General features: G+C 46.7%; 1 protein-coding gene across 2 annotated transcripts; it reads left to right on the top strand.

The window, feature by feature from the left end:
• Positions 1-539: 539 nt before the first annotated feature.
• On the top strand, positions 540-21,816 carry yipf6 (Yip1 domain family, member 6). Of its 2 annotated transcripts, none has more exons than XM_067997085.1 (7): positions 540-778; positions 4,091-4,219; positions 7,137-7,215; positions 8,851-8,893; positions 11,785-11,910; positions 14,834-15,009; positions 17,526-21,816. In XM_067997085.1, exons 1-7 carry the CDS (start codon positions 704-706, stop codon positions 17,642-17,644), a joined length of 747 nt encoding a protein of 248 aa, XP_067853186.1. In that variant the 5' UTR covers positions 540-703; the 3' UTR covers positions 17,645-21,816. The 2 variants fall into 2 exon arrangements, with proteins under 2 accessions (XP_067853186.1, XP_067853187.1); XM_067997086.1 differs by lacking the exon at positions 540-778 and adding an exon at positions 810-1,151.
• Positions 21,817-23,450: the final 1,634 nt, after the last annotated feature.

Here is a 23,450-nt window from a genome sequence, read left to right as displayed (position 1 = left end):
AGGTTTGGGAAGGGCAGTAGTTGAGAGGGTGTTTGGGGAGGGCAGTAGTTGGGAGGAGGTTCGGGGAGGGCAGTGATTGAGAGGGTTTTCAGGGAGGGCAGTAGTTTAGAGGAGGTTCGGGGAGGGCGGTGATTGAGGGGAGGTTCGGGGAGGGCGCTGATTGAGAGGGTGTTCGGGGAGGATGGTGATTGAGGGGAGGTTCGGGGAGGGCGGGGATTGAGGGGAGGGCGGTGATTGAGGGGAGGTTCGGGGAGGGCGGTGATTGAGGGGAGGTTCGGGGAGGGCGGTGATTGAGGAGGTTCGGGGAGGGGAGTAGTTGAGGAGGTTCGGGGAGGGCGGTGATTGAGGGGAAGGTTCCGGGAGGGCGGTGATTGAGGGGAAGGTTCCGGGAGGGCGGTGATTGAGGGGAGGTTCGGGGAGGGGAGGGCGGTGATTGAGGGGAGGTTCGGGGAGGGCGGGGATTGAGGGGAGGTTCGGGGAGGGCGGGGACTGAGGGGACTTTCGGGGAGGGGATTGGTTGAGGGTGGGGGAAATGGTTGAGAGTGGGGGTGAGGGGCCTTTGCCCACGGGCAACGCGTTGAAAAGTTTAATGGAAAGGGAGCGAGGCGCCGACACGGGTCCTCAGTGACACTGGAACCGCGCGTCCTTTAGTGACGCATATTCTGTGCGTCACAATGGTTGGGAGCCGCGGGTTGTCGCGGGGATGACGTTGCCAGTAGTTTCCACGTCAGCGGGGTGGAAAATGGCGGACGCGGAGAGCGAATCCAAGCAGCCGCTGGTGAGTGAGGGGTCGTGGGGGGAGCCGAGATAGACCTTTAAAGAAACAGCTACAGGATTCAAGCGGGTCTAGGGACTGAATCCCTGGGACAAATACAACCTGAGCGGAGGAAGTGGTGGCGGCAGCGTGGGGCCTTCTTCGCCCACTGGTTTTTCCTTCACTGGTTTTTCCTTCACTGGTTTCTGCCCAACCCCCTTCGCACACCCGGAAGATGCTGGCTGTTGCTGGGTTACAGTTTCACTGGCATCGGCTGTCCCTCTGTTACTGTACTCAAGTGACCATTCCTCATGTGTGAGCTTAGCCAATGAGTATCAGCAGAGCTGAACCTGAACTGTCCTCACTCAACACATTTTCCAGCAGGAGTCATTGGATGGTGAGCAGGAACCCTGACTGACTTTCCCCCAACCTCACGCAATGAATTGATGCAGAATCGGCCCACTGTTGGATTTCAAGTGTGTTAAACCGTGAAGAGTGCGTTTTGTTATCTCCCAAACGAGAGTGTGACTCTAAAACCACAGATGCTGCAATTCCAAAGTCCAGGCGTACTGAGGCTAATTGTTGTGTCTCGACTGCAGCCCCAGCTGAGATGAGCACGACAAACTCAGCATTGACCAAGAATCGATCAGGCGTATTCCTGATCTGTATGTCTCAGCTATTCTTTGGATCAACTCACTGAGCCATTGGGACACTTTAAATGGGCATTTACTCTCCAACAGTAAACTTCTAGCTTTAAATGCCAAGCCATTATTTGGCATTTTGAAAGTCTTGGCAAGTCCTTAAAAAAAAAACTGGATATTAGCAGACTGTCTTCTTCTCCTCCTGTGGCTGCAGCCTCTTTTATTTGATTACATGCAATGTGCCAATACCTTCCTTTCATCTGCCCTTCCTCCCTCTGTAGGCTATTGCAAATCAATATGTGGCAGCTGTTCACTGGATGCACCCACCATAATATGCTGGGAGATTGTGAGGAACTGAACTTACATTCGTTCATATGAATGTGATGGGAAGATGCTGCTTTACTACAGAAATAGAGGGGAATGTGGGTTTTAATTAAAACACTGCACTCTTATCCTGATGGCTATGAGATAAAGTTTGTGCCCATGCTATTCACACCAAGAAGGTTCCAGGTCTGTTGGTTGAGGTCAGTTGATGCAGCAATTAGGGCACTACAATTGCCCTCAGTGTCTTGGTTCAGGGTAGTGAAATCTGCTCAGACTCCTGCTCGATTGCTCTCTGGTGATCCCTGCTGGAAAGTGCTCACATATAAGCAGTAGATGAAGACAGAAGAACCAAGCTTGGTTGTGATGTTTACCTACTTGCTGCAACTGCATAAATGGTGTGTGTTCATGCTGATGTATTTTTAATGTTTACACTGACATGTGGATTTATCCCAGTCCTGATGCATTTGCATCTCAGCAACAACAGCATTATTCCCAGGGGAGAGGGGGAGGGACGTCCTTGTGGGCCTGCTCCTGGGCCTGTCCAAGGTGGCTATTTACAGGTCCAGGTTAGACGCGGGCCGTGGGGGCGGTCGCTCCGTCTGTCTGCCTCTCTTCCGCGGAATTCTCCGCGCCCGGGTGGCCCTGGAGAGGGAGCACGCGGTGTCTGCCGGTATGCTTGAGGCTTTCCGCGACCGGTGGTCACCGTAGGGGCTGGAGTGCATCCTGGACCGAGATAATAAAATGATAATTTGACACTTATTTTTGAGGGTTTTTTTGGTTAAAAAAGAAAATAAAAGGAAAAGAAAGAAAAACAACAGCATTATTGGGGGAGGGGTGGTGGTGGGGAGTTACATCGAAACTACAGCACAGAAACAGGCCATTCGGCCCAACTGGTCTATGCCGGCATTAATGCTCCACACGCGCCTCCTCCCTCCTTCATCTAACCCTATCATGATACCCTTCTATTCCTTTCTCCCTCATGTGCTTATCTAGCTTCCCCTTAAATGCATCTATGCTATTTGCCTCAACTACTCCTTGTGGTGGTGCGTTCCACATTCTCACCACTCTTTGGGTGAAGAAGTTTCTCCTGAATTCCCTATTCGATTTATTAGCAGCTATTTTATATTTATGACCTCTAGTTTTGGACTCCCGCACAAGTGGAAATATTTCCTCTACGTCTACCCTATCGTTATCTTAAAGACCTCTATTAGGTCACCCCTCAGCCTTCTCTTTTCTAGAGAAAAGAGCATCAGCGTGTTCAGCCTTTCCTGATGAGGATAAGCTCTCAGTTCTGGTATCATCCTTTTTTGCACCCTCTCCAATGCTTCTGTATCCCTTAGATAATATGGAGACCAGAACTATTCATAATACTCTGTGGTCTAACCAAAGTTCTATACATGTTTAACATAACTTCTTTGCTTTTCAATTCTATCCCTCTGGAAAGGGACCCAAGTGCTTGATTTTCCTTTTTTATGGCCTTATTAACCTGTGTTGCTACTTTTAGTGATTTGTGTATCTGTACCCCTTGATCCCTTTGCTCCTGTATTCCATTTAGACTCTTATTATCCAAACAGTATGTGGTCTTATTTTTCCTACCAAAATGCACCACTTCAAACTTATAGGGGAGGGTGAGAGAGATAGATTGGAAGTCTGTTTTTGTTCTGTATCAGGAAGTGATAATGAAGGGGAGATCTCCCCATAGTTGAAGGTGCACTTTTATGGTCTGTATGGCACCTAGCCATTGGGAAGCCCAATGAAGTCTAAAGGATACGGTGCTGCCTGAGGTGATGGTCCAGTTGGACTGTCTCATAGAGTGCTCCTTTCCCTATAGTGTGATTAGTGAAGCTCCTGCAACAGGCCTATGTGCAACTATTGCATCTCCTGTAATTGGGATGCCTTTTCCATTTCTTCTTGTCTACTTGCTTCTAGAGCATTATTTTTCATACCTTTCTGCGTGGGGGAACCCTTCTTGGGGCCTGCTCTTCCAAGTTCTGAACAAGTGTCATTTATCCAATGGAAAACAAAACTCATTGCAGAAAGAATTTTTTAAATCTAACTATATTGCTAGTAAGTCAACAAATACAGAAAAGTAGAACAACATTTTTAGAATACTCAACGCTGAAGCCTCAACTTGTGCTATGTGGCAATTTTCTAGACCAAATCAAGAAGAGGGAAAATTGGATTGTGTGTTTCTTGGAATAGTTGTTCAGCGAGGTATTAACAGAGGACTGGGAGTAGGTCACCTAATTGCTCCTAGGCTGGCATGGTGATTTGATGGGGGGAAGGTGGTTCAGAGAAGGGCTAGTTGAAAAACCCAGGTGGATGGAAAATAAATGATATACAGATGATCTAATCCTTCTTCGCACTCTAGTTTTCAGATTTGGCTGATGTGTCGATATCAAATGATGTCCCTGTGGAGGGACAAATCACAGTTCCAGTCAGTTCCCAGTCACAAGAAGATGACTACTCCACACTGGATGAACCTGTCAAGGACACTATTGTAAGTATTGTTGAACATCTCCCAATCTACCCTTTTCCCTGGTATCTTACCCAAGTGACCAGATGTGAGCAGGCTATATAACTATGGAGAACATCAAAACTTAACCACACAAACACACACACTTTCCAGCAGGGATCATTGGGAAACAATCAGATGCAGGAAGCCTGGCTGATTTGTTTCTCCTCCATTCTTATCCCAGGTGTGCTGAGGCCAGCTGTAGAGTTGCAAATGCTATCCCCACTAAGATCAGCTAATTCAGCATGGACCAACAATTGAAACTGGGACCTTCCAGGTCTGCATGGCTCAATTCCATATTGATTTTGTTAGTTGAGTAATTGAGGAGAGGCTTGCTACACAAGTTTTATCATCTACAGTGCAGCTCTCACCTTGTCTGACGCAGAAGATCTGCCTGACCTACTCTATAACTGGCTCTTAGGTACGCACACAGTTGGTGTAGGTGATTTGTCGCTGATTTTCCGGCACAAAACTACCCACTCTCCTCTCTGCACCTCCCCATTATAGCACAGCCTGAAATCAGCAAAAACTGTTTGTGGATAATTGCAAACTCTGTCACATGTTCTACCTTGCCATGGTGCAGAAGCTGGCATCTCCAACATACTGGGCCTCCTAGCTGCCCATTGATTTCCTGATCTCTATCCTTGCTTAGAACATTTCACAAAAATTATCTTTTGTTCTAAAATGACTGATCTAAAGAATTAAGGTCCTGACTTTGGATCCTTGCTTAGAACATGTCACAAAAATTATCTTTTGTTCTAAAATGACTGATCTAAAGAATTAAGGTCCTGACTGGCTCTAGAGCATTTCAGCAGTCTGCGGATATTGCAAATTTTCCTCTTTTTTTATTCCTCACCCCTCCCTTCAAAAAAAACTTAATTTGCTAGAATAATGAGGGGTGTGATTTTGACAAGTGTAATATGGAAGGGGTGGTGTGTCTATGCTTATTTAGTATTGTTAGTGCTTTAACTAATAGACCACAGGATTTCTCTTTAGGAGCCCTAGTAAAATTGAAGTCAATGGGAATCAGGGGGAAAACTTTCCAGTGGCTGGAGTCATACCTAGCACAAAGGAAGATGGTAGTGGTTGTTGGAGGCCAATCATCTCAGCCCCAGGGCACTGATGCAGGAGTTCCTCAGGGCAGTGTCCTAGGCCCAACCATCTTCAGCTGCTTCATTAATGACCTTCCCTCCATCATAAGGTCAGAAATGGGGATGTTTGCTGACAATTGCACAGTGTTCAGTTCCGTTTGCAACCCCTCAGCTAATGAAGCAGTCCGTGCCCACATGCAGCAAGACCTGGACAACATCCAGGCTTGGGCTGATAAGTGGCAAGTAACATTCGTGCCAGACAAGTGCCAGGCAATGACCATCTCCAACAAGAGAGAGTCTGACCACCTCCCCTTGACATTCAACTGCATTACCATCGCCGAATCCCCCACCATCAACATTTTTGGGGGTCACCATTGACCAGAAACTTAACTGGACTAACCTCATAAATACTGTCTACAAATCAGGTCAGAGGCTGGGTATTCTGTGACGAGTGACTCACCTGACTCCCCAAAGCCTTTCCACCATTTACAAGGCACAAGTCAGGAATGTGATGGAATACTCTCCACTTGCCTGGATGAGTGCAGCTCCAACAACACTCAAGAAGCTTGACACCATCCAGGACAAAGCAGCCCGCTTGATTGGCACCCTATCCACCACCCTAAACATTCACTCCCTTCACCACCGGTGCACCGTGGCTACAGTGTGTACCATCCACAGGATGCTCTGCAGCAACTCGCCAAGGCTTCTTCGACAGCACCTCCCAAACCCGCGACCTCTACCACCTAGAAGGACAAGGGCAGCAGGCACATGGGAACAACACCACCTGCACGTTCCCCTCCAAGTCACACACCATCCTGACTTGGAAATATATCGCCGTTCCTTCATCGTCCCTGGGTCAAAATCCTGGAACTCCCTACCTAGCAGCACTGTGAGAGAACCTTTACCACATGGTCTGCAGCGGTTCAAGAAGGCGGCTCGCCATCACCTTCTCAAGGACAATTAGGGATGGGCATTAAATGCCGGCCTTGCCAGTGACGCCCACAACTCATGAACGAATAAAAAACAGTGACCGTTCAGATGTAAGATGGAAAGCTTCATTCACGGTTGAACAGAAATGAGATTGTGTACCACCAGACTCAGTCTGAGTGAAATGCTTGGGAGGTTGATGGAGTCATGCTGGAGACAGATAGGTGCTGCCAAGACCGAAATAATATGGCTTCCATTTTGCTGTTGTTGAGGTATTGGAAGTTGAAACTCATCCAAGACTTGGTATAGGAAAGACAGTTAGATAGTATGGCAGTAGCTTTGGTATCAGCATGGCAGCGTTGGTTGTTAAACTGGCTGTTTGAGTGAGGTAAACTGTAGAACCATGCTCTGGTAAGGGATGAGTCTCCTTCAGGAGAGTGGGAGAGAAAATCGGATCGGGAACAATTGCTTGGTTGTTCTTGCCTGTTTTCTTGAAAAGCAACCACTTGGGGGTGTGGGAACTGCAGATTCTAAGATCTTACTGACATAAATTAACCTGTTACTTTGGCACTGTATTTTAAGAAAATCTCTTGTACAAAAGCATTGAACATTATAAGTCCGACTCTTCATGATTAAAGCTGGAAGTGCACCAGAGGTCACTCAGCACCTTAAAGCCAGATTTCTACCCACCTTTCTCTTTCATACTGTGTAATTCTAACACTTCACATTTGGGTTTACATTTCCAGATTTGGTGTTTTATTAGCCCCATTATATTTAAAGAATTTCTTTCCTAATGCTAGCCCCGTTTGTGCATCTAAATGTACTATTGTGATTCCATTGATAACTAACTTTTTTCTTTTTTTTGTTTGCCTTGTGTTTATCAGATACGAGATCTGAAGGCTGTTGGGAAGAAGTTTGTTCATGTTATGTACCCTAGAAAGAGCAGCTCCCTCCTTAGAGACTGTGAGTACAATTGAACATAATCTCAGGAACATGTAGGGATAGAAAATGCCTTGTGGGGCAAGGACCTCTTCCAGTGGCTCTGTGGGTAAATGTAATGTTCAGTCTTGTACTGAGCCACACAGATAAGGTTTGATTCCTGGTCTGAGCTGAGTTAGATTACCTCAGCCTAGATAGTGGTAAGACTACAGTTGGCCTTAGTGACCTTGGGCTGGGGGTGGGCGGAGGTGGTAAATCAATAGGGATTCCCTCTATAATCGCTCTTCAGAGACCCATGCTGGAAAGTGCCTGTATGGATTTTAGGTAAGGACAAGATTGGGCAAGGTACCACCAGTGCCAATAAAATTCCTGCTTTCAGGAGGGGAGGGGTTCAAATTGCTGAAAAATGTCATGAAGATTGCTGTGTGGTACAGCTTGCTGCTGATAGAGATAAAACACAGATTCATCCCTGTAATATCTCATGGAATGAGTACCCAATTGTGATGTCTTGGAGAAGAAGAGTACTTTGTGGCAATCAGATGCTGTTCTATTGTGGGGGGTGGAAGAGTGGAGAGAGTTTGGGGAAAGTGAGTCAGTGCAGGCTGTTTTAGTGGTTATCTCCAAAGTAGCATTCATCGAGGCCTGGGCACAATAGTCACCCAGGCCAAAACTTGAACCCTATGAATTTGAGAGGAGTGTCCGAAGAGATTGAAAGTGGTGTACATTGCTATGATGGTGATATGTGCAAAGGTGTTTGAAAACTTCATTAATATTTGAAAGCTAGTTGGTTGGCTACCATTTGAAGCTATCTGGTCTCACTGGCTGACTGGTGACTACATTGAGTGAGCTAGTTGATGGGAGATGGGTAACAGGAGAGTACAGGTGTTTTGGGATAGTGATCTGACAGCAGATGGACAGCATATCTTGTATGAACCTCATTGAACATGTTAAAAAGGGTGTTTGTCTCTCCTCCATGCAGAAAAAGGCAGCTTTGTAAAAAGAAAATTCTTGGCATATGGGTGTCACTGACTGTGCAAACTAGTTCCCCAGAGAGTGTTGAGTCAACCATGTAGTGTAGGAGTGGAGTCTTATGTAGGCCAGACTGGATAGGGTGGCAAGTCCCTTCCCTGAAGGATAGTGAACCAGATACAACAATCCAGCAACTTACACGGTCATTTTCCTGGTGCTAGCCCACGCATTACTAGATTAATTGAATTCAATTTCATAACTTCCCACGATGATGGGATTTGAACTCTCCTCTGGGTTGCTAGTCCAGTACCCAGAGGACTGGGTACTTTCTGCAGCCCCCAGCCAGTCAGCCATGTTAGGTAAGAAGAAACCTATTTTGGAATTGGAGGTGTTCAGGATCAGAAGTAAAGTGCATGTGGATTTGATTAAGTTTGGTTTGAAAAAATTGAAGTGGAGGGTGGTGTTTCAAACCCTCTCTGCTATTGAGTTAACTCAGCAGAGACTTGGGACAGAGCTTGGAACTGTCCCAGTTTGTACAGCCCAGTACCACACTAGGTGATGTTTTTACTGTCTGAGCCGACAGTGAGCTGATTTCGGTAGGTTTATCAGGTAAAGTGTTGATTGTAGAGATATTCTATGTCCAGTTTTATACATGATTATGTGAATAATCCTTCTGTTTGTTCATTACAGGGGATCTATGGGGCCCTCTAGTGCTCTGTGTTTTATTAGCAATGTAAGTAATACTCTGTTGTAAGGTTTTGGATGATTTGTTTTAATCTGCTCCCACTGAGAGGCTGGAGGTTTTCTTCTAATTCATCTGAGGACATGGAAGGCTTTCAGCAGAGATAACTTTAAATAAAAAACATCAAAATCAGTGTTAGTGTTGGATAAGTATTAAGGATGATAAATATTCACCCGTGGTATGTGAGTAAAGTTTATTTTTAAAACTCCCCTGTGCCACCCAATTTTCTGATCTCTCTTTTGAAGGGGTGCAGTTCCATGGGAGCCGATAGGCCACTGGTACCTCACTTGGGTAGCCATTCCTCCTGTGTGAGCCTTGACAACGACTGTTGGGAGGCTATTTCACTGTGGGTGCATCACAGCTCAGCCCAATCCTATCCTAGCCCTACATTTTCATGTGTGCACTTTCCAGCAAGAACATTGTATTGATAGCAGGAACAGAATTCTGCCTGATGTTTTTAACTTCCCTAGCCCAGGGGCACTAATAGCAGTCCCCCTATAGTTGCCCTGGCTGAGATCAGTTAACATGATACTGATTGAGGGTGGAACTGATGACCAGGTCTTCATAGCTCAGTGTCACACCACATGGCACATTTGCTGCCGAAAACAGTGGGGAGCTCAAAATCAATACATTTTCACAATGTTCCTCCTGGAGCACTCCATTAAGTAGCTGCTCAACAAAGGAGCACCTGTCTCTCTCTGTCCTGTTCTGCTCGCTCTCTCTCTCTTTCTTGTTCTACTCGCTCTCCCTGTCCTGTCCTCGCTCGCGCGCCCTGTCCTGTCCTCGCTCGCGCGCCCTGTCCTGTCCTCGCTCGCGCGCCCTGTCCTGTCCTCGCTCGCGCGCCCTGTCCTGTCCTCGCTCGCGCGCCCTGTCCTGTCCTCGCTCGCGCGCCCTGTCCTCGCTCGCGCGCCCTGTCCTCGCTCGCGCGCCCTGTCCTCGCTCGCGCGCCCTGTCCTCGCTCGCGCGCCCTGTCCTCGCTCGCGCGCCCTGTCCTCGCTCGCGCGCCCTGTCCTCGCTCGCGCGCCCTGTCCTCGCTCGCGCGCCCTGTCCTCGCTCGCGCGCCCTGTCCTCGCTCGCGCGCCCTGTCCTCGCTCGCGCGCCCTGTCCTCGCTCGCGCGCCCTGTCCTCGCTCGCGCGCCCTGTCCTCGCTCGCGCGCCCTGTCCTCGCTCGCGCGCCCTGTCCTCGCTCGCGCGCCCTGTCCTCGCTCGCGCGCCCTGTCCTCGCTCGCGCGCCCTGTCCTCGCTCGCGCGCCCTGTCCTGTCCTCGCTCGCGCGCCCTGTCCTGTCCTCGCTCGCGCGCCCTGTCCTGTCCTCGCTCGCGCGCCCTGTCCTGTCCTCGCTCGCGCGCCCTGTCCTGTCCTCGCTCGCGCGCCCTGTCCTGTCCTCGCTCGCGCGCCCTGTCCTGTCCTCGCTCGCGCGCCCTGTCCTGTCCTCGCTCGCGCGCCCTGTCCTGTCCTCGCTCGCGCGCCCTGTCCTGTCCTCGCTCGCGCGCCCTGTCCTGTCCTCGCTCGCGCGCCCTGTCCTGTCCTCGCTCGCGCGCCCTGTCCTGTCCTCGCTCGCGCGCCCTGTCCTGTCCTCGCTCGCGCGCCCTGTCCTGTCCTCGCTCGCGCGCCCTGTCCTGTCCTCGCTCGCGCGCCCTGTCCTGTCCTCGCTCGCGCGCCCTGTCCTGTCCTCGCTCGCGCGCCCTGTCCTGTCCTCGCTCGCGCGCCCTGTCCTGTCCTCGCTCGCGCGCCCTGTCCTGTCCTCGCTCGCGCGCCCTGTCCTGTCCTCGCTCGCGCGCCCTGTCCTGTCCTCGCTCGCGCGCCCTGTCCTGTCCTCGCTCGCGCGCCCTGTCCTGTCCTCGCTCGCGCGCCCTGTCCTGTCCTCGCTCGCGCGCCCTGTCCTGTCCTCGCTCGCGCGCCCTGTCCTGTCCTCGCTCGCGCGCCCTGTCCTGTCCTCGCTCGCGCGCCCTGTCCTGTCCTCGCTCGCGCGCCCTGTCCTGTCCTCGCTCGCGCGCCCTGTCCTGTCCTCGCTCGCGCGCCCTGTCCTGTCCTCGCTCGCGCGCCCTGTCCTCGCTCGCGCGCCCTGTCCTCGCTCGCGCGCCCTGTCCTCGCTCGCGCGCCCTGTCCTCGCTCGCGCGCCCTGTCCTCGCTCGCGCGCCCTGTCCTCGCTCGCGCGCCCTGTCCTCGCTCGCGCGCCCTGTCCTCGCTCGCGCGCCCTGTCCTCGCTCGCGCGCCCTGTCCTCGCTCGCGCGCCCTGTCCTCGCTCGCGCGCCCTGTCCTCGCTCGCGCGCCCTGTCCTCGCTCGCGCGCCCTGTCCTCGCTCGCGCGCCCTGTCCTCGCTCGCGCGCCCTGTCCTCGCTCGCGCGCCCTGTCCTCGCTCGCGCGCCCTGTCCTCGCTCGCGCGCCCTGTCCTCGCTCGCGCGCCCTGTCCTCGCTCGCGCGCCCTGTCCTCGCTCGCGCGCCCTGTCCTCGCTCGCGCGCCCTGTCCTCGCTCGCGCGCCCTGTCCTCGCTCGCGCGCCCTGTCCTCGCTCGCGCGCCCTGTCCTCGCTCGCGCGCCCTGTCCTCGCTCGCGCGCCCTGTCCTCGCTCGCGCGCCCTGTCCTCGCTCGCGCGCCCTGTCCTCGCTCGCGCGCCCTGTCCTCGCTCGCGCGGTTTCTCTCTGCCTCACACATGGTGTATATCTCAAGGGAGCTGAGTTTACTCAAATCAAATATCAGATCTTGCTGATCATTATCACTCAGTTGCTTACATGCAAAGATGCTGAGCCTTTAGGGCAGCACACTGCTCATGTTGGCCTCTTGCGTTCATTAGCTTTTAGATACATCCATTGTTTGTTAAAAATCGGTTGTTGCCATAGATGTGACTTGAAAGGTATATTGAGACCTGTTCTGTTTCTCGCAGGATGTTACAGGGAAGCTCTGCTGACGATAAGCACAAAGGAGGCCCACAGTTTGCTGAGGTGTTTGTCATCGTGTGGTTTGGCGCAGTCATCATTACATTGAACTCCAAACTGCTTGGTGGCACGATGTGAGTTTTCTTCCCAGGTTTCTCTCATCCTCTCCTGAAGGCGCTGAATCTTGCTAGGGTACAGTTCCACAGGCACCAGCAACTCTCCTAAGTAGTTATTCTATGTGAGCTGAGGGAGTGGAGACTGTGTCTGATTTATTTTTCCCTTCTCTAGCCTATGGGTATTGTCCTTACTGTTAACTTCAACTAATTCAGTGTAGATCAGGGATTGAATCTTTGATTTTCCTGGTCTGTACGGCCCAGTACCACACCAGGCTGTAAGTTTACCTACTGAACCACCTGGGGTAGCAGCAGCATCCAACGTAATAAATTAAATCTCCTTTTATGCTGGAATGGAGAAGATATTAAGCAATAGTAGCTATTTGGACAAAAATATCTTGTTATAAGCTTGTTAGATTCTGCTGTTTTAACAACTTCTATTCTGTTGTCTTGCTGTTTTAAAGGACAATGTTAATAGGTTGCCTGGCATAGTTTTGCATTGGGTTGGAGTATTAACAAGCAGTGCTGTGGGATCTGAGAATAAGCGTATGATTTTTCTCTCACTGCAACAGCACTGAGTTACCTTGCCGTTCCGTTGCTGTGAGTTGTGCCCAGCAGAGGCATGTGCTTGCCCAGAGGGATGTTGGAAAATTGAATGTGGCTGTTGTTGTGCATCTGGGTAATACAGTTCACCGCTGTATTGATGTAGACCTGGAAGGATTTTGCCTACCTGCTCTCTTGGCTGCAGTTGGTATATGGCCCAGGAAATCATATAAAACTGGGAAACAAATTAATTGGTACAGAGGGATCTGAACCCTCAAGAAAAGATCTCTATTTACCTCTTCCCCCACTATAGCCCCATCACCACTGAAACCTTTATCCACAGTTTTGTCACATCTAGATCCTGTTATTCCAGTGTCCTTCTTGCTGATCTCTCATCCTTCACCCTCTATAAACTGCAACTTATCCAAAAGCCATATCTTGACGAGCTCACCTGCTCTCTGTTCCCCAACACACGGACTAGTTGAGTAATTTTAAAAGAGATCAGCAAGGAGGACATTGGAGACAAGGACTAGGTATAAAATTCATTGTCTCCAAATCCTTCCATAGCCTCACTCCACTTTATTTCTGCAACCTCCACAAGTCGTATATTCCCTCCCACAACCTTGGTCCTCTGATTCTGGCACCCCTCCCTTGCTGTACCATTGGTGGCAGAGTCTTCAGCTGCCTTTGAAATTTCATTCCTAAACCTCTCTGCTCCTCTACATCCTTCTCCACCTATTTTTCTTCCCAACCTCCCCCGTAAAGCATCTCGGGATGTTTTCTGTGTTAAAGGCACAATGTTAATGAACATTGTTCTTTATTCTCCTCCTCTCTAACCCAGAGATGCTGATGCCAATTAAAGTGCCATTATGGCTACCCTAATTGAGGTCAGCTAACTTGTCAGAGTGCTTTTCTGCACCTTTTGGCAGCCAGCTGATCACGGGATTGGAAGTATCTTGGCACCAGACTTGGAACTCTTCTTCCTCTGATGCTTGACCTGGGTAATCTGAGGGGAGGAGAGAGACTAGCAGAAGGAGCAAAAACGAGGGACCACATCTCTTCAAGAAATACAGCTGTCACTTGGTGTCATCTTATAAAGCTTCTTTTAATAAAGCGTGTATGCATAGCCCTGCTTTTTGTTTGTACATCATTTCATGGAATTACTGTGGTACCTTGTGTCAATGTTAGCTTGGCTCCATGGTTGTACACTCACCTCTGAGTCAGCAGGTTGTGGGTTTGCACCCACTATAGATCTGAGCACATAACCTAGGCTGATACTTAAGTGCAATACTGAGGGAGTGCTGTATTGTCAGAGTTGCCGTCTTTTAGATAAGACATTAAACCATGGTTCTGTCTGTCTGCATAGATGGACATAAAAGATCAGTGGTACTACAAGAAGAAGGGAGACTTTTCTGTGTCCTGCACAACATTCCTCCCTCAACAGCACAACTGAAAACAGATTATCTGGTCACTTCATTCATTTACTATTTTTGGGACTTTGCTGTGTGTAAATTGGCTGCTGCATTTTCTTACATAATGGAGGCTGCACTTTAAAAGTAATCCATATAGATGCAAGTTTGTTCTTTTTACTTGATTGGTGCCACTGTAATTATCGTTTATACTGATGTACCCTATGTGCTTGGAACCAGTGGGATACATTGTGTACAGTGCCGCAGTGTGGCTGAAGGCAGGTACTACATCATGCACCTTCTGTACATCCCTTTGCCCACCATCGGTGGCAGAGCCTTCAGCTACCTCAGCTCTACTTTCTGGATCTTCCCCCTCCCTATACCCTTCTGCACTTTACTTCTCTCGACACCGTTAAAATCTTCTCAAAAACCATCTTTTTGACTAAGCTGTCAGTCATTTGTCTTAAATGTCCCACCAAGGCGTTGTCCCTTATCACTATTTTAAAAAAAAAAATTCTTGCAACCCCCTCTCCTGTAAAGAGTTTTGGTGTTTTCTACATTAAAGGCTTTATATAAATGCAGATTGTTGGATAGTAATCTGGAGCAGGAACCCTGGCTTTTTTTTTTAATCCTTTCCCCCTTCCTGACTTGGGTATGCTGATGCCAATTGTAGCATTATGCTACACTGGCTGATGTCAGCTAACTTGGTACAGAGTGGGGAATAAAACCTGGGACCTTCCTGGTCTATATGGCTCAATTTACCAGCTGAATCATTGGGGGAACCTCACTATCCTGATGAGATTATCTTTGGATTTATGTTACAGTCTTGAATGGCAGGATGACTATGATAAAGTCTTCTCTTCTGGCTTAAAGATGGTGCCAAGCAGCGACTGATGGTGCAGAGAGGGAATGGATTGAGTAAAAATGTAAAGAAAGCACAAAAGATTGGGACGAATGTACTGAAAGCTTTATTCATTTTTCTTTGCTTCCAGCTCCTTCTTTCAAAGCCTCTGTGTGCTGGGTTATTGCATATTGCCACTCACAGTAGCTATGATAATCTGCTCGCTTATCCGGCTGGCTCCACGCTCCAGTACGTCGGAAATCCCAATGGCAGTGGTTATAATTCGCTTTATTATTGTGCTGGCTTCGTTTGGCTGGTCAACGTTCGGTAAGTAATTGATAGCTTTCTTTAAGTAACTGGACAGCAATTAAAATGATGCAGTAAATTAACAGGCTCACTCAGCATACTAGAGCTACCCCTTTGTGGGTTGTGCAACGGGTTGGAGGTCTGACCATCTGCATCAGGGGGTAATGGGATCAGATTGGATTTCCCCCTCTTTACCCACTAACCCTGTTTTTCCAGGGCTCCTAGCTCACTTAATGTTGCCGTGAAAGAGAGGTGGTGAGTAAAATGAGGAAGAAAACAGTTCTTGACTAAAATTATTGTATTCGAACGAATTTTATTATCATTAAAACTTGGACTTAAACACTGATTAGTAGTCCGCAACTTTTGGAACAGATGTTGGAAATTAAAACTGATGAATAAAGTCTCAGTGCCATTCAAGCCCCAGTTTAGTGAGCTGTGGTGGAAGGGAAACAACAATTAGGAAATTCTCTAGATGAATTGTCAAAAAATTCCATCGAAGATTAGATTAAAAATATGGAAAGCAGATGCTACATTTTTGACATTATTTGGACTCAAATTTTAATTTGAGAAGCAAAAGATTATACTAAAACTGTAAATGTTTCTTCTAAAGACTATAAATAAAATAATTCTGAAACCCAATGCCAATTTTACAGGACAAGTTAAAATTGAAGTTATTTCTGGTTCTAAAACGACATTGCAGCAGAGGCCAGGCCTCTCTCAGGGAAAATTAGACTGTTGCTCTCCTGCGCTTTCAGGCAACCTGGTAAGCATGGTGTTTGTGGTATCCTGGCAGCAGGCTGGGAACCCTACTCTTTCTGATGCTTGATCTGTGCAATCTGGGGTTAATCACCAGTGAGGAGAGGAAAAAAAAGGAACATACTTCTACTTAAAGATGTCATCTCCATAGAGCTTATGTTAATATTAAAGTTCATAATTCATACACAATTCTGCTTTGTCTTGTACCTATTTCACTGATTTGCTTTGATCACCGTTTTATTTTGATGTATCTAATGTTCTTGTAGTACCTGATGTTATGCATTTGCTGGTGCTGTACAGGGCCAGCAGGATGTGTTGTGTTTAGTGCCACAGTATGGCTGAAGACAGTACTGCAATATTACGTTTTTGGTCAGCAAGGTGTCTGTATGCTGGGCAACCCTTGCCACGTTTGAGTTTCCAATTCAAGCTGCTGTGAAATTATACTCAACTTTTCGGGTTTTTGTTGGTCCATAGGGACACATCCTGCTTACCCAAGTCCAAAGAGCTTAGGTACAGATTTGCAGAGACAAGGCGTAGGAAGACCCAAGAGTGCGCAGGGCTAGTTCTGTACTTCAATCAGCTAAAGCTGCAGCTCACCAGTCCAAAAACAGCCCCAATCAAAGTCACAAATGGCGTTCTTTGCGACTGTGGTATATTATCCATTCTTGACCTCCCTGCAGCCTTTGACACACTCCATCACACCATCCTCCTTTAACACTTTTCCTCTATTGTCCAGCTTGATGGGACTGCCCTTGCTTCATTCCACTTTTACCACAACCGAAGCATCAGGCTCTGTAGACCTACCTGGTTCTGATATCAGATTACCAAGTTTACCACGGAGGGTTGACTAAGTTCCAAGCTTCTATTGCCAGATGTGTCATCTTGGAGCCGCATCGACCCCAAAGAGATCTGCTTACCTCCCATATCACTTAAAGTATCTCTATCATTCAGGTACCATAAACTGTTATTGCTGCTTCTGAGGAGTATGTTTGATGCAAAGGAAGAAAAAAGAAGTTTTTTTTTAAAAAACAAATTAGGATTTCCTCGGTGGGTAATGACACTGCCCCATGTGGTACTGAGCCCCAAGGTCAGGAAAATCGCAGGTTCAATCTCCGTTCTGTTCTGAGTCAGCTGGTGGTTGTAGAGGTGCCACAATTGGCTTCAGTGACTTGGATTTTGAAGGATAAAGCTACCCAGGAATACTACTCCTGATCACTATCCAGCGACTCTGCTGGAAAGTTTGTGCGCGCACAAAGGGTGATGACTGGATCAGACTCTGCTTTGATGACCTTCACGGTCCAATAGCCTGCCCACACTCGATGTCTAGGCTTGCACGTGAAGATTGGCAACCTTGGTAAGATATTGGAGGGTTGCTGTGCTTGAGGTACTCTTTCCCCCAGCAGGAGTTCCACCACCCATTGGAGGGGAGAAAATCAGGCAGAAAATTAGAGGGAAAAAATGAAATAAGGGACTAAGAATCCAAAAATGGATTCAAGGAAGAAAAATATCACCAGGTTACACCAAAACGTTGGCTGAAAAAGCAGAAGCTAGATGCTTCACTGCATGGACAGACACAGTCTGGAACAGATATTGGAAGCACCTACGAGTGACCAGCTTCAGCACTGCATTGGCAGAGGACTGGGAGCGGTTGCATATCTTTCTTAGCTAGGACGCCTCGTAGTGGGGATTGTGGTTGGTAACCAGCGAAAGAAGAATTGGAGAAAATCTTTTGTTTTCTTAAAATGTACATTGTCATTTTTTTTCCCTTGTTTCTCCCCTAGCCTCAACAGCATTTCTGGCCGACAGCCAACCGCCTAATCGCAAGGCCCTTGCCGTTTACCCGATATTCCTCTTCTACTTTGTGATCAGCTGGATGATCATCTCCAACGCATCTGCATGAAGGGCGTTTAGCCTGAAAGTGAGGACGATAAAACCTGAGTGATTCAAAATAATTTTCGTGTGGTTTTTGGAGACTGAAGAGGCATCCCATTATGCAGCAAAGGGAAAGATCAAGAAATATTGATATTTGGTTTGTATATTGAATGTACAGTGATTCTTACAACCTGTAAAAGAGGTTTATAATTGAGGTCTTGCAGACATTGGGGAAAAAAATTAATTGAAGCTGTGGAATTGCATTTGTAACACAGACAGTCACTTAGAGCGGAATTCTTTTATTTTATTTCTTTCGTTACATGCATTAGATTATTTATTTTTTTCAGTTGTGAAGGGATTTGACAGTGATTGAAATCTGACTGCATCTGGTACCAAAACATTTGAATTTATTATGTCAATGGAGAGATGTATTTAGGAAGGTTACAGTGAATTTTCCATTAGTTTATTTAGAAATCTCCCCCCAGTGCACTGCTCAGTGTAGTACTAAATCTTACTGATCAGTAAGATCCTAGTTTCCATTCTGGTCTGTGCTGAGCTGGCTGATCTCAGCTGGGACAGCAGTGGATGTTACTATTGGCCTTTGTGCTATGGACTTGATATGGGGAAAATCACCCAGGATCTCTGGTTCTGATCATCAGCCAATGACCTCTATGATCTACTTTGCTGTGTGAATGTGAGGTGAGGACAGGATTGAGCTTGACTTTGACTGCAGTGGTTAATTGGCCTGTTGATTTTCACTGCCTAAGCACACACTTGAACGGTAATTTGGACAATCATAGGAACTTAGGAACAGGAAGAGGCCATTCAGCCCCTTGAGCCTGTTCCACCATTCAGTTAGACCATGGCTGATCTGTACCTCAGCTTAATTTACTCAACTATGTTCCAGATCACTTGATACCAGATCCTTAACAAAAATCTGTTGATCTCAGTCTTGAAAATTTCAATTGACTCAGCATCCACAGCCTTTTGGAGAGTCCTAGATTTCCACTACCGCTTGTATGAAAAAGTGCTTCCCGATATCATGCCTAAATGGCCTAGGCCTAATTTTAAGATTATGCCACTTGTTCAGGATTCCCCCCACTAGGCGGAATAGTTTTTCTGTATCTACTTTATCGAATCCCTTTATCATTTTAATTACCTCAATTAGATCACTCCTTAACCTTCCAAACCCACGAGAATACAAACCGAGTTTATAATTTTGGTGAATCTGCACTGTACCCCTTCAAGGCCAATATATATTTCCTGAGCTTCAGTGCCTAAAACTGAACTTAGTACTCCAGATGGGGTCTGGCCAAGGCTCTGTACAACTGAAGCATCTCTTCCTCACTTTTGTATTCCAATCCCCTTGACATAAAGGCCAACATTCCATTACCCTTTTTGATTACTTTTTGTACATGTGCACTAGGTTTTAGTGATTTGTGTACATAGATGCCTAAATCCCTTTGCTCCTCCATAGTTCCTAGTCTCTCGCCATTAAGAAAATATTCTAATTTGTCCTTCTTGGATCCAAAGTGAATGACCTCTTACTTCCTCACATTGAACTCCATCTACCATAGTTTTGCCCACTCAATTATTCTGCCTGTTCCTCAATGTTCCACTAGCTGCATGACCACAGTGACATAATAGACTCAGAATTGACACTAAACAGTTAATGAAACAGTTATGCACTTGATGCTGTGGAGGGATTGGCTCTCCACCCCCCCCCCCCCCCCCCCCCCCGAAGGTTTGATGATTTCCCAGTCATACAGCCACAGTACAATGGGAAATGTAGAGCCATGTCCAGGTGCCGTCCCATGGGGAGGGGAAAATTGGGGAAAGAATTGACTCGGCTGCTGTCATGTGCCTCTTCACGGCTTGGCTGAAAAGTAACCTTGGCAAGTAGCAAATTTCCTGCCTATAGCCACTGGAGGTACATAGCTGGGCAAAACCAGTTTGGAGGAGGAGGAGTGTCAGGCTTTGTACTGCAGAGTTCCAGTGATGGGTGCATCCCGTAGCTGACCTCATTAACCTGTGACAATCTCTCACCTTAACACTAAATAGGAACTGGTTTTGCATGGATTTCAATAAAGTGTAATGGTGGGTGTGTGAATTTCTTATACTGTGGCCACTTGAACTTTAAAGAACCAGGCAGATTTTGTCCTTCAAAACTTGGGTTACATCTAGAGAGAACTGTTTGAAACTGTGTAACACTAATGTGGAAGTACTGGTCGATCAAGGTCTGTTATTGGCAGCGGGGGTAATTTTAAGGTGATGAATTACGTGTATCACATACATAGTGCTTAAACAATTTGGATTAAATATGAATTCCCACCCGCCACACATTCACTACAGCACATTGGCACCAATATGCTAAATATGCTTGGCGACAACACTAGCAAATGCCACACAGGATATGACCAATACTGGGGATGAATGGCAGTGTGTGACAGAGGGTCACTTTCAGTTCCTGTACATATTAAATAATTTTCATGAGCAGGGGGTGGGGGGGTGCATTACCTTCTACAAATATAGAATCAACATAAAAATGTATAAGCTATGGGACAGATGGGAATGGTGTGTCTGGTAACTGCAGGGAATATTTCTGAATTTCTAAAGCCTTAATGCAATGTGAAATTTCTATTGTAAATACGTGCATATTGTGTGTTTATAGATTTACTACTCCAGGATGGAAATATTTTTCTCTTTTCCTTATTCTGCTTTTGCTGTAAATGAATGCCCTCAAAATGGTTGAATCTTGGAGCTTTTTAATTTCTGTGGTTTTGCGCAAGTGTGTTCGGGAAACTACACGGCTTTCCAACTACATTAATACAGACAGAAATGACGAAGCAGCTCTATTGCTGTGCATTAACAAAACTCAGTTTGGTGGTCTTAGCACAGCTTGGCAGTGAACCTTGGAGGGCTTTTGTTTGGTCTGGGATCAGGCCATTTGCCCTTTCAGCAGGGGTGGTGCCTCAAAGATGGGGGATCGTTTACAGAGCAATAAAAATCACTCTGTCTGCTCCCTCCCACTACACAACGTGATGTACATGTGGCTTGTCTTACTGAGTTGATATGATTTTGGAACAATTGTTCATTTTTCTCCTGTGATTTATTTTTGGTTAGCTTGGGTCAGAAAGATCACTCAGACTGGTGCATTAGCCTCCTCCCTAGGTTGACAAATCATAAAAAACATGCATTGAGATTTATCTAGTGAAATGAAACAATTCACACCATTTAAAAAAAAACTCCCTCTAGTTTTGTTGAGGTGTGGTCATTAGCACCTTTTCTCCTCCAATACCTCACCAAAGTAGCCCTTCTTGTGGTGTGAACCCAGACAGAATTTGAGGCCATTTGATTCTGGAGCGTATCACAACCCAGCCTAGTCCTGACCTCCACATGTGGACTTTTCAGCAGCAATCAAATGAAAGCGATCACAAGCAAAAATCCTGGTTTTTCTCCTCCTTAATTGATACTGAAACCAATTATAGGATCACAACTGCTGCCCTGACTGATATCAGCTAGCTATCTTGGGGATTTGGACCTTTGGTCTGTTTGGCTCAGTTACTGCTTTTAGAAATTGGGCCAGCAACAGCCCCCCCCCCCCATTTTTAAACCAATTTCTTGCTTATTATTTTCTACCCATTGTGCATTATATAATGCACTCTCTGGCCACCTGTACTTTTGACTTATGCTCTCAAACTAGCGACTGGGAAGTGTGAGTACCGTTAGTTAAAGGGGTAGGGTGGAAGAGAAATGACATTTTCCTTACCTTTTTGTGGTTTGGTCACCATTCAAACTTAAGAAGTCAGATTGATTTCACTGTTCCCTAGTATGGCTTTGGGTGGTTAAAGAATTAACACCTGTTTTCAAAAAAAATGGTGGATGTAGGGCGAGGACAGGATTGGGTGTGGTTGTGATGTTATCCACAGTTGAATTGCCCACCAATACTCACTGTCTAAGCTCACATATGAAGAATAGCCTCTTGGGCAAGGAAATAGAGGCCAGTTGACACCTGTGATACTTTATGCCCAGCAAAAATCAGCACCTTCAGGAGAGGAAGACAGAGAGAAAATGAAACAATGAAGTTGTTACTTGAAAGAGCTGGCATGTATTCATTGGGCAGTGAGCACAAAGCTGTCTGTAAAATAGCTTGAAACAATTGTTTGCAATAAAATGAGCTGGGCAGCCTATTTACACAAATTCAAGATTTGTCAACTTTTTTTGTATTTGTTTTATCTTCAAGTCATGCAATAAAGGAGAGAAATGGAGGGAAAATTGGAGGCAGGATCATGTACAAGGGCCTTCCTAATGCATGTCTTTATAGCTACAGCCAGTTACAGTCTGGGGAGAAGTTACTCTTGTTCGCTGGGGATTGTGCTTGGTACAAAGAACAGCAACAGAGAAGAAGGGGAGGGGAGAAAACATGCAAAGAATAAGCGGTGAAATACACAAATATGTCCCTCCATCTGACTTGGAACAAGATGGAACATTTGTAAACTCAATATTTTAGGGCCCCTAATGTCCTGGAACATAGGAACAAAAGTGGGCCATTCATCCCCTCGAGCCTGTTCCCCCAATTAGATCATGGCTCATATTGAACTCCATCTGCCATAGTTTTGCACACTCACGTATGTTTCCTTGTAACTTCCTGCTCCCATCTACACAACGTGCAGTGCCTCCAAACTTAGTGTGATCTGCAAATTTGGATATACAACTCTATTCCTTCATCCAAGTCATCAATAAATATCGTGAAAAGCTGAGGCCCCAGTACAAATTCCTGGGGAACACCACTTGTCACATCTCGCCAATCAGAGAACGTTCCCCTTATCCCTACTTTCTGACTCCTACCTCCCAACCAATTACAAACCCATGTCACAAAGTTACCTCCGATTCCGTGCACTTTCTTTTTTGCTATTACTCTCTTGTGCGGAACCTTATCAAATGTTTTCCAGAAGTCCATATAGACAACATCCATAAACACTCCCCTTTCCACCGTGTTAGTGACCTCAAAAAATTCATACATGACCTACCCATCATAAGTCCTGGGCATATTTAACAGCTGATAATAATTGAATACATGCAACACAGCTAACACCAGATGTTATGAAATCCTACAAAATCCTTTATAACGTACTCCAGCTGTGACCTGCTTATTGTTTTGTTGAACTTCTGAAATCTCTACGTTATTTATTTCAACGTTCCATAAGGATGCCAAGTTTCCAAGATCTATTCTGGGTAGCTAGTCAAAGATCTCTGCTGCGTGGAGTTTACTGACCCCGATCTCAAAGCCACTGCCGTAGATAAAGACTGAGAAAATAACATTACAGGTCAGTTCTCTTTCACATGGGTAGTGGTTGTGATGTATTCCGAGAAAGAGCCTATGGTGTGGTAGGGAGAGAGAATTAGGGTGCGTGAAGGCAGATAGAGAGCCTGGCATGTGGGAGAGTGCCAGGGGTGTACATGTGGTGAGGTTAGTGAGAGAAAGAGCCCAGAATATAGGTGGAAGGGGTTGGTGAGAGAATGTGGGGAGACCCTGGGTGTCCAGCTGTAAGAACATAACAATCATAATGCAACAAACAGAACAAGAAACAGAGCAATTCTATAACATGTTAAAAATCTTACGCACTTCCTGTTGATTTTTCCATTATGAATTCCTATATCTGCATTTATAATAGAATGTGCCTATATAAACTTGTCACCCATGTAATTACACCCAGTGAAGGTGCAGCAGGTTCACCACAGGTGGGAGAGTGTAATTACAGTAGGAAAGTTTACATAGGTACTTTGCATTATAAATGTGGACATAGGAATTTATAAGAGAAATATAAAAATAA

The sequence above is a fragment of the Heptranchias perlo genome, chromosome 15, assembly GCF_035084215.1.
Source record: "Heptranchias perlo isolate sHepPer1 chromosome 15, sHepPer1.hap1, whole genome shotgun sequence".
Classification (NCBI taxonomy): domain Eukaryota; kingdom Metazoa; phylum Chordata; class Chondrichthyes; order Hexanchiformes; family Hexanchidae; genus Heptranchias; species Heptranchias perlo.
This window is presented reverse-complemented; position numbering and strand designations above follow the sequence as displayed.